The following is an 11,571-nucleotide window of genomic DNA, read 5'->3' as shown; positions in this document are numbered from 1 at the left end:
TTTTGAAATTCAGCCGCTGTGCCAATTGGCTGTGGGTTTGTAATTGGATGACATCACATGCTAGGGTGGGTGTAGCTGAGGCAAGCACACACATTTTCTTCAGAATATAAATGTAGCATTTATTTTGTTGAAAATCATTATATTCATAAAATTATCTTTACAATAATTCCTCCAAATAGAGGAATAGATTTGATTATTTATTGCGGGGAAAATAAACAAGGCAGACTTGATCAACGCAGAACATTTATAATACCAGTCGAACAAGGTCTCAGACGTTTGGAAGGTGTTAACCACATCAAACTAATCTTGTGAATTGTTCCGGAGGAGATATTCAGCCTGAAATAGATAAACACAAAATGTAGTATTTAGAAGAAACAAAAAAGGACAATTCGGTTGAAAACGCTTCTTTACTGTAGGCCTAGCTACTTCGGTACCTGACAACAATCCACATTCATTTATTCTTGAAGTGCCAACCTATATAATTGAAGAGTAGAAGTAGGCTACTACCCTATTGAATCCATTTGCTTCTATGGAAGACATGGGTCTATGTTATTTCACTCATCAGTGCTCTGTCTACTGGTCTCTGATGTATGCGTGTACAGTATATTGTTTCTGTATGTCCCTTGCTGGTGACAAGTCGGATTTGTCTTTGTGGGATTAATAAAGTTTATTTAAAAAAATTATATCTAAACAAATGGAATAATAACATTACCAGGAAGTCTACCGGGTCGTCTGGCTTGGCCTTGCAGCACTCCATCATGCCCTCGGTGAGAGAGGGCATTACGTAACTCATCAGGTAGTTCCTCAAGGGGGCGGAGCGAGCCACCAGCAGCTCATGCTCCTGCCTCTTCACCTCAGTCACGTGACGGTTCTAGAGACACACACACACACACACACACACACACACACACACACACACACACACACACACAACACAACGTACGTACAACTCCGCTAAACAAAAACTACAGCTCCATGGTTTACGTTGTTGCTGGTGGCCCACTCTTCCATGGTATACAAAGAGTGGTTTTAAGAGTTTATAGATCTGAGAGGACTGGATAGGGGTAAGCAATATGGAGATGAGCCTATAAGGATTCCAAAATGGAATCAAATCTCAATGAGTAATGTGAGAGAGATGTTTCCTGTAATGGCACCCTATTCACATTATGGCATACTACTTCTGATGCAGCCCTTCTCTTACCCACTCCTCTAGCCGTGCGGCCATCTTGGCAGCGGTCTCAGCCTCCCTCCTCTTCCAGTCTGCTGTCTCCAGTACCAGGCGCTGTGCTGTCTCCTCTGCGGACTTCCTCTCCATCTCCTCTCTCTCCTCAGGGGTGGGTCCGTAGTTCCTGGGATGCCCCACCAGCCTGGTGATCTTCTCCATCACAGCACCATATTCAGGGTCCACGGCATTGTTCACCTCTGACAGACAGACATCAGACTATGAAAGACTGACAGACTTCCTCTCAATGCGTTAAGTTCTATTCAATCACTATTTACTACAATTACTATACACCGGTTCTGATAATTAAGTTCAATATTAGGGTTTCAAAATGACCTTATCCATCGCATTATTCTCTTTTGGTAAATCAGTATCTCCAGTTTTTCGGCCTTACCAATGTGCTCTGGGTGAATCTCCAGCTCGTCAAAGTAGTTCAGAACCGTTTCATCTTCCACGTTGGCTTTTCTATATTTCTTCAGCCGGCTAAGGTACTCGTCTTTAGAGTAGCGCATCTTCTCTGCCACACTCTCAGGTAGGTTCTGCACCCGCTCCTTTAAGAAGTCATCAGATGCCTCCAGGGAGAAAATGAACTCTGCAAAACAGACAGACGGGGGATCAATAATTGCCCTGCAATACTGTGCAATTCAGTGTAACATATATATTAACAATTACTTACCAGGAATGATCTTCTTGTTGTAGGCAGGCATTTTGGACCTGGGATAATCCGGTTCCATGTCTTCATCTGGAAAACATCCGTGTTTAAGAGACCAAGCAGGATGACAACGGTCAGTGTGGAGTTTGGAAACAATAGTTCCAATGAAAAGGTTATTTTGCAATATCTTCAATGTTTCAATTGTAAATAATGTTAATATGATTTATGTTAACCATAGAAGATCTCCTTGGCCTGATCGTAGGACTTGGGGAAGCCGTCGAGGACGAAGCCATGGTTCCTGCAAGGCGTTGAGTTCAGCTTATCACGCATGATACGGTAAACAAGCCTGTCGCTCAGGCGACCTGCAAGAATAATGATGACATTTATGAAATCACTAACACTGTTTCAGAAATTTTTGAAAACAATGTAACAAAAGAAACATCTTCATAATAGGAAATCGAACAAATGATAGAGATGAGGGGCGGAGTCTAAATGACATCTACAAACAAGCTTTCAGGAATAACTGATAGAGATGAGGGGCAGAGTCTAAATGACATCTACAAACAAGCTTTCAGGAACAACTGTGGAATATTAACACACCTTCATTTTGCTCCATGCTGTCCTTCAGAGAGTCCAGTTGGTCCTGAGCGTTACTGACCGCCTCTTCACTCTCTCCCTCCTGCTCAGCCCCATTCACAGCCTCCTCCTGACATATAATGAGCAACTCAAATGAATACCTTAATTAATATATTGTAAGATATTGTTTTACAAAATGGTTCACACACCTATTGATACTGTAGAGTGTAAGTGTATAGTACAGAGAGACCTGTAATATCAGAAAATAACAGGGGTGCATTTCTTTTGAACTACCACAAGGGGGAGGTATTTCCTTTTTTACAAGAGAGAATAAATATGAAGTGCTATACAAGCGTAATGCCTTTGCTTTTACTGACCAGATGTTGCATCTTCTCATCAATGACCTCTTGGAGCTTGATGTGGTGCAGTTTGTAATGTTTACACAGTGTCTCTGCCACAGTGCTCTTCCCCACCGCTGGAGGACCCAAGAGACAGATTCTGATGGGCTGATGGGAAAACAAAAGAGCATGTTAAATATTTTAACCATTTATGGCTTGAATATGAGTATATAATATCATAGAAAATAATATAATGACACTATCTATAATCTATAATCTATCTATAAACCTAAACATGGTACACATTCTCTGTATTGCCGTGTAACGAAGCTTTCCTTCCAATAAGAGACAATACGCACGTTCACATTCTAAATTGGTGCTGGGAAAATCCATTCAGACCCTAGCTAAGAACAGAAGAGGTAAACATACAGTAGTAGGTCTGGTCCCTCACCAGTAGTAGTCTCAACAGTTTGTATTCCTCCACCACGCCGTTGATGTTATCAATGATGCCAGCCTCCGACACCCAGTGAAGGTTGAAGGTTTCCTTCAGAAAGATTGGCTCTATCCGCAGGTTGACACTCAGGTGATCCACATCAGCGTTCTGGAAAACAAGGTGAAATTGATGCTCCAACATTGACCAGACCCGGACCTACTGCTGTTATGCCAATTTCCCATTGGTCAACCAAGACTGCACAGACAGATCTGGGACCAGGCTAGTGAAGATATGCTCCAACTGACAACGGTCATTTCTGAATTAGCTTTCCTTAACCTGAGATGGGGGATCAAAACAGACAGACCGTCAGAGCATTGGTGAGGTAGGCCTCCTCCTTGGGGACTTTCTTGATCTTCCCTGGACCGAGCACAAAGCTTATTATCTAGCAGGGGGGATACAGAAAACAACACCAACCATTTTGTAGATCTACAAATCTATTTAAAAAGAAAGAAATGCAACAACTTTACCAATAAACTTGAAATGATCAACAAGATGTCTGTCTGGCTTAACCTATTTACCTTCACAATATCCTCAAACGTGTTATTGGAATCATCCACAGCGATGAAATAATGTATCTTTGGCTTGTGGTCGATTACATTCTGAATAACCCTTGTAGACAGAAGTAGACAATATTACAGAATTAGTATTTATTTTTACCCAAACTCTGGCAGATACCCTTAAATAAGCAATAATAGAACATCAAGACAATGGAATGGACACATTGAAAAATACAAAACCCTGCAAGGTCGTTGACATGAATGGTAGGGATAACATTTGTGCCAGGCCCAAAAACAGGAACTCTTGCAATCTCCCCCAACCAAGACGCCTTGAGGATTGGAGCCAGAGGAAAGAGTGAGATAGAAAACATCCATCGAAGCCTTCATAGAATAATAATGTCTCAGTTAATTAGTTCAGATGTACCTTGAAGAAGTAGTGGAGGAGGTTTTCTCCCATTCCATACTGAACACCTGCTGCCACAACATAACTGGACAGCTTGGACTTTTTCTGGATGGCCAATAAAAAGAGTTGTTGTTTTTGCCGTTGTTTTTGTTGTTGTTTTTGTTGTTGCTGACATTTGCCCTGCCCAGTACACTTACAGTTTTGCCCAGCTTGAGCACCGTTTTCTCTGCGTTGGCGTGCTCCTTGAAGTTAGGATGATGTCTTTTCCTCCTGTAGTCGTCCTCTGTCAGAGGAATCTCTGGGTCATTCTAAGGACAGAAAAGATATGAGGAATATTCAGAAAAGTGAATTGACACATTCATTATATAGTGATTAGGCTACATAAGAATTGGAATAGAAACTTACAGGATCGGCTGGCTTGCTCATTGCCCAGGTCATGACTGACGATATCAAAATGAATACCTTCTGAGACGCAAAACTCTCAATATCTGAGTGAAGAGCTGTAGCATAAAGGAAGAGGAGGCATCATCTTACTGTAGGTGCAGTAGGCTAGAGGCCATGCAGTATATGCAAAGTAACTCAAAAAGGTCCAGTGAGACAATATGACAGTCTGAGTAGGGCTGTCAAACGTCAAAAATAACATCTAGTTAATCGCAGGAATTGCTGTGATTAATCACAATTAATCACATTCTGAATTTGCTCAAATTGAGCTGTAATTTAAGATTTTTAAAAAATACAAAAATACATTACAAGAATATTGACATCTTTATCTTGTCCAAAGTAATGGTTTGTAAAATCCGGCAAATTGATAAAGCTCACTTTTAACCTCAATGTCAACTTGTTTTGACATTGCATTGTTGTTTTTAGCTGTATAGATTATGTATTTTGGATTTTTCCAGTGTATTTTCAACGCCTTCAGACAATGTGCTTAATCACAATAAAAAAGAATTAGTGCACTAAAATTGCAAAAAGTTAACTGATTAACTCTGACAGCCCTATCTGAGAGTGAATGTATCATGACGGTTTCATCCAACACTGGTCCATAGCCCACCTGAAATGGCCCAAGTTGCCTCATCTATCAGCTCTGCTGTTGCATTTTCGGAGATATTGTAAACCACCACATCACATTCCAATAGCCTTGGCAGGAGCTGATCTCGGTTCTGTGACTGGAATGGAAATGGAAAGATGTCAATGACAGGCGTAGATGAAAATTGCATGCCTTTGCATAGTGCTGAATGATTAAGTGTTTTGTTATATCAAATCAAATCAAATTGTATTTGCCACATGCGCCGAATACAACAGGTGTAGACCTTACAGTGAAATGCTTACAAGCCCTTAACCAACAATGCAGTTTTAAGAAAAATAACTGTTAAGTAAAAAATAGATGAAAAAAAAAAAAAAAACGAAGAAATAATTAAAGAGCAGCAGTAAATTAACAGCAGCGAGGGGGGGGGGGGGATGCAAATAGTCCAGGTAGCCATTTGATTAGCTGTTCAGGAGTCTTATGGCTTGGGAGTAGAAGCTGTTAAGAAGCATTTTGGACCTAGACTTTGCGCTCCGGTACCGCTTGCCGTGCGGTAGCAGAGAGAACAGTCTATGACTTGGGTGGCTGGAGTCTTTGACAATTTCTAGGGCCTTCCTCTGACACCGCCTGGTATAGAGGTCCTGGATGGCAGGAAGCTTGGCCCCAGTGATGTACTGGGCCGTATGCACTACCCTCTTTAGCGCCTTGCGGTCGGAGGCCGAGCAGTTGCCATACCAGGCAGTGATGCAACCAGTCAGGATGCTCTCGATCGTGCAGCTGTAGAACCCATGCCAAATCTTTTCAGTCTTCTGAGGGGGAATAGGCTTTGTCGTGTCCTCTTCCCGACTGTCTTGATGTGTAGCTGATAGCTGATAGATGATGCCTCCCGAGTGGCGCAGTGGTCTAAGGCAGTGCAAGCTGTGCCACTAGAGATCCTGGTTCGAATCCAGGCTCTGTCATAGCCGGCCGCGACCGGGAGACCCATGGGGAGGCGCACAATTGGCCCAGCGTCGTCCAGAGTAGGGGAGGGAATGGCCGGCAGGGATGTAGCTCAGTTGGTAGAGCATGGCGTTTGCAACGCCAGGGTTGTGGGTTCGTTTCCCACGGGGGCCAGTATGAAAAAAAAAATGAAAAAAAAAAAATTATGCACTCACTTACTGTAAGTCGCTCTGGATCAGAGCGTCTGCTAAATGACGTAAATGAACATGTTTGGACCATGATAGTTTGTTGGTGACCAGCCTTTCAAAGCACTTCATGGCTACAGACGTGAGTGCTAGGGGTCTGTAGTCATTTAGGCAGGTTACCTTAATGTTCTTGAGCACAGGGACTATGGTGGTCTGCTTGAAACATGTTGGTATTACAGACTCAGTCAGAGACAGGTTGAAAATGTCAGTGAAGACACTTGCCAGTTGGTCAGTGCATGCTCGGAGTACAGCGCATGTCCTGGTAATCTGTCTGGCCCTGCGGCCTTGTGAATGTTGACCTGTTTAAAAGTCTTACTCACATCGGCTACGGAGAGCGTGATCACACAGTCGTCCGGAACAGCTGGTGCTCTCATGCATGCTTCAGTGTTGCTTGCCTCAAAGCGAATATAGAAGTAATTTAGCTCGTCTGGTCGGCTCGTGTCACTGGGCAGCTTGTGGCTGTGATTCCCTTTGTAGTCTGTAATAGTTTGCAAGCCCGGCCACATCCGACGAGCGTCGGAGCCAGTGTAGTACGATTCAATCTTAGTTCTGTATTTACGCTTTGCCTGTTTGATGGTTCGTCGGAGGGTATAGCGGGATTTCTTATAAGTGTCCAGGTTAGAGTCCCGCTCCTTGAAAGCGGCAGCTCTACCCTTTAGCTCAGTGCAGATGTTGCCTGTAATCCATTGCTTCTGGTTGGGGTATGTACGTACGGTCACTGTGGGGACGACGTCATTGATGCACTTATTGATGAAGCCAGTGACTGATGTGGTGTACTCCTTAATGCCATCGGAAGAATCCTGGAACATATTCCAGTCTGTGCTAGCAAAACAGTCCTGTAGCTTAGCATCTGCGTCATCTGACCACTTCTTTATTGACCGAGTCACTGGTGCTTCCTGCTTTAGATTTTGTAAGCAGGAATCAGGAGGATAGAATTATGGTCATATTTGCCAAATGGAGGGCGAGGGAGAGCTTTGTATGCGTCTCTGTGTGTGGAGTAAAGGTGGTCTAGAGTTTTTTTTCCTCTGGTTGCACATTTAACATGCTGGTAGAAATTAGTTAAAATGGATTTAAGTTTCCCTGCATTAAAGTCCCTGGCCACTAGGAGCGCCGCCTCTGGATGAGCGTTTTCCTGTTTGCTTATGGCCTTATACAGCTCATTGAGTGCGGTCTTAGTACCAGCATCGGTTTGTGGTGGTAAATAGACAGCTACGAAAAATATAGATGAAAACTCTCTTGGTAAATAGTGTGGTCTACAGCTTTTCATGAGATACTCTACCTCAGGCGAGCAAAGCCTCGAGACATCCTTAATATTAGATGTTGTGCACCAGCTGTTGTTTACAAATATGCACAGACCGCCACCCCTTGTCTTACCGGAGGTGGCTGTTCCATCTTCCCTATGCAGCGTAAACCCCACCATCATTATGTTATCCATGTCGTCGTTCAGCCACGACTCGGTGAAACGTAAGATATTACAGTTTTTAATGTCCCGTTGGTAGGATATTTGTGATCGTAGCTCGTCTATTTTGTTATCCAATGATTGTACGTTGGCTAATAGGACATGGTAGAGGCAAATTACCCACTCGCCGTCGGATCCTTACAAGATCCCTGACCTACGTTCCCGATATCTCTGTCTCCGAATGGCGGGGATTTGGGCCTTGTCAGGTGTCTGAAGTAAATCCTTCACGTCTGACTCGTTAAATAATTTGTTTTCATCCAGTACGAGGTAAGTAATCGCTGTCCTGATATCCAGAAGCTCTTTTCGGTCATAAGAGACGGTGGCAGAAAGATTACGTACAAAATAAGTTACAAATAACGCGAAAAAACACACACAATAGCACAATTGGTTAGGAGCCCGTAAAACGGCAGCCATCTCCTCCGGCGCCATTTACTTAGTTATATTGTATATTTAAGAAATAAGGCCCAAGGGGGTGTGGTATATGGCCAATATACCACAGCTAAGGGCTGTTCTTAAGCATAACACAATGCGGAGTGCCTGGATTGTCCGTAGAGCTCCGAGACAGGATTGTGTCGAGTCACAGATCTGGGGGAAGGGTACCAAAAAATTTCTGCAGCATTGAAGGTCCCAAGAACACAGTGGCCTCCATCATTCTCTGCAGCGCTCCACAATTCAGGCCTTTATGGTAGAGTGGCCAGACAGAAGCCACTCATCAGTAAAAGGCACATGACAGCCCACTTGGAGTTTGCCAAAAGGCACCTAAAGGACTCTCAGACCATGAGAAACAAGATTCTCTGGTCTGATGAAACAAAGATGTAATTATTTGGCCTGAATGCCAAGCGTCACGTCTGGAGGAAACCTGGCACCATCCCTACGGTGAAGCATGGTGGTGGCAGCATCATGCTGTGGGGATGTTTTTCAGCGGCAGGGACTGGGAGACTAGTCAGGATCGAGGGAAAGATGAACAAAGCAAAGTACAGAGAGATCCTTGATGAAAACCTGCTCCAGAGCGTTCAGGACCTCAGACTTGGGTGAAGGTTCACCTTCCAACAGGACAACAACCCTAAGCCAAGAGTGGTTTTGGGGCATGTCTCTGAATGTCGAGTGGCCAAGCCAGAGCCCGGACTTGAACCCGATCGAACATCTCTGAAGAGACCTGAAAATAGCTGGGCAGCAACGCTCCCCATCCAACCTGACAGAGCTTGAGAGGATCTGATGAGAAGAATGGGAGAAAATCCCCAAATACAGGTGTGACAGGCTTGTAGCGTCATACCCAAGAAGACTTGAGGCTGTAATCGCTGCCAAAGGTGCTCCAACATAGTACTGAGTAAAGGGTCTGAATACTTATGTAAATGTGATATTTCCATTATAATTTTTTTTTTTTATAAATTAGCAAACGTTTATAAAAACCTGCTTTTGTTTGTCATTATGCGGTAGAATAAGGCTCCAACCTAACAAAATGTGGAAACGTCAAGGGGTCTGAATACTTTCCGAAGGCCATATACCACAAACCCCTGAGGTGCCTTATTGCTATTGTAAACTGGTTACCAACATAATAAGAGCAGTTTAAAAATAAATGTTTAAAAATAAATGTTTTGTCATACCCGTGACAATCAGCATTCAGGGCTCGAACCACCTAGTTTATAGTGGGTTATTAAGTATACTCACTGTATAACATTCTAATGCAAAACTGGGGTTTTCCCCCTCGTTGTTAGAGATAGTTCCAACAATTTGAAAAGTCCCATCTTGCAGTGTAAGCTCATCCGCAGGGGGACCATCCTCTTCTGCCTCCTCCAAGGAGCCGCCAACTATGCAGGTTGACAGAAACTATACACAGTCGCAAAAAGTGTAAACAAAAACATTGTCAGCTACATTATGTAATATTTCACCACATCAAACGCCGATACAAAGATATTTTTGCTACTTTACCTTTGCGATACATTTAGATGAATATTGTTCAATATTGTTGACGAAAACTCGTTTAGTTCGGTAACTTTCTTTCTTTTCGTCCGCCATGTTTCCCGTTGCTGGGGAAAGATGTACGCTTTGCGGTTGCTAACATCGCCTCAGCCAATGAAATAAGTGCATTTGCAAACGTGAGCAATGAGCAATGACTGAGCACCAGAAGCATCTTGCTCAGATACCGGTAAATAAAATAAAAATTATAAAATAGAGATAAGAAAGACTTCATGCAGTTAGTTCAATGCACATTTCATAATATAACAAATGCAATGGATAAATGTTTTTTTTTTTTTTTTGGGGGAATGGATCAGCTTAATATTGCAGATAGATTGTATCTTCTATCAATGTAATTGTCTGCATCACTTCCAATCCCCATGTTTATTTTTATTTTTTATATATATACTCCCCTTTATTACTTTTCAACCCCACCATCCTTTCCCTACTTGGAATAAATGTTAATGCATAAATGCTCAGCCCAGTCAAAACTGTTCGCTGCTCTGGCACCCCAATGGTGGAACAACCTCCCTCACGACGCCAGGACAGCGGAGTCACTCACCACTTCCGGAGACACTTGAAACCCTACCTCTTTAAGGAATACCTGGGATAGTATAAAACTAATCCTAAATGTAAACTTTTTACACAGGGTATTTTGGCAGAAGATAGCACTTGTTCTCCAGTTGTGGTGTAAAATATTTGCTATTTTTGTGAGTCACATAATAAAACTCTCCTCATGACTTCTACCTAGTAACTCTCTGTTGTGTCCTGTCATGTGAATGATAAATGCCTTAATCAGTTCGCTTCCTCTGTGGGAAGGGGGTTGATTGTTTGGTGATTTACAGTAAGTCTTCCTCGACTATTCAGGGTCTTCCTCCAAAACCCTCCACAACTAGTCTTTTAAACTACTCTGTTACGAATAGTGTTGATATTAATGCAATTCACAATAGGACAGGTGACTGTAGGCTATTATACAGTGAGCTCCAAAAGCATTGGGAGAGTGACATTTTTTGTTGTTGTTTTGGCTCTGTACTTCAGCACTTTGGATTTGAAATGATACTATGACGTTAAAGTATAGACTATCAGCTTTAATTTGAGGGTATTTTCCATGACATAGACTGACATTTCCACGACATAGACTGACATTTCCATTACATAGACTGACATTTCCATGACATAGACTGACATTTCCATAACATAGACTGACCAGGTGAAAGCTACGAACCCTTATTGATGTCACCTGTTAAATCAATTTCAATCAGTATAGATGAAGGGAAGGAAACAGGTTAAAGAAGGATTTTAAGTCTTGAGACAATTGAGACAAAAATGTGCTTAACAAGTCACATAATAAGTTGCATGGACTAGTGTTTAACATGATTTTTGAATGAATACTTAATCTCTGTACCGCTCATACAATTATCTGTAAGGTCCCTCAGTTGAGCCCAAAAGCAGACATTGAATATCCTTTGAGCATGGTGAAGTTATTAATTACACTTTGGATGGTGTATCAATACATGTGGTCACTACAAAGATACAGGCGTCCTTCCTAAGAGTTGCTGGAGAAGAAGGAAACCGCTCAGGGATTTCACCATGAGGCCAATGGTGTCACGGTTCAGACAGACGACAAGAGGACCACAATTGCGTCACACCAGAAAGTTTATTTAAACTTAAGGGAAAAGGGAAGTAGGGAGTGAGTGAAGGCTCCAGGGGTTATCCCGTCCAATGTGCTGGGTCTGTGCCTCCCCCCAGTGGCAGCGATGCGTCCGA

The 11,571-nt window shown here is 42.7% G+C and overlaps 1 protein-coding gene across 1 annotated transcript; it reads right to left on the bottom strand.

Annotated features, from left to right (window-relative positions):
- Nucleotides 1–226: 226 nt before the first annotated feature.
- On the bottom strand, nt 227–9,891 carry LOC121552386 (adenylate kinase 7-like). Its single transcript, XM_045211183.1, has 18 exons — nt 9,778–9,891; nt 9,517–9,675; nt 5,233–5,347; nt 4,587–4,681; nt 4,379–4,489; nt 4,203–4,286; nt 4,019–4,107; nt 3,800–3,890; nt 3,586–3,663; nt 3,240–3,389; nt 2,828–2,956; nt 2,475–2,580; nt 2,108–2,236; nt 1,899–1,964; nt 1,617–1,814; nt 1,202–1,422; nt 713–871; nt 227–336 (listed from the first exon to the last, which is right to left on the bottom strand). Exons 1-18 carry the CDS (start codon nt 9,862–9,864, stop codon nt 301–303), a joined length of 2,103 nt encoding a protein of 700 aa, XP_045067118.1. The 5' UTR covers nt 9,865–9,891; the 3' UTR covers nt 227–300.
- Between the last annotated feature and the right edge of the window lie 1,680 nt (nt 9,892–11,571).

This window comes from Coregonus clupeaformis, chromosome 36 (assembly GCF_020615455.1).
Source record: "Coregonus clupeaformis isolate EN_2021a chromosome 36, ASM2061545v1, whole genome shotgun sequence".
NCBI lineage: Eukaryota > Metazoa > Chordata > Actinopteri > Salmoniformes > Salmonidae > Coregonus > Coregonus clupeaformis.
Note: the sequence above shows the minus strand (reverse complement) of the source record. Positions and strands in the feature narration are given on the sequence as shown.

Excerpts from the sequence above, each read along its gene's own strand:
- LOC121552386 (XM_045211183.1), bottom strand. The coding sequence starts at position 9,864 with ATGGCGGACGAAAAGAAAGAAAGTTACCGAACTAAACGAGTTTTCGTC. Across the intron at positions 2,957-3,239 it reads AACTGTTGAGACTACTACTG|CCCATCAGAATCTGTCTCTT; the intron begins GTGAGGGACCAG and ends TTTTCCCATCAG. Across the intron at positions 2,581-2,827 it reads ATGAGAAGATGCAACATCTG|GAGGAGGCTGTGAATGGGGC; the intron begins GTCAGTAAAAGC and ends ATTATATGTCAG.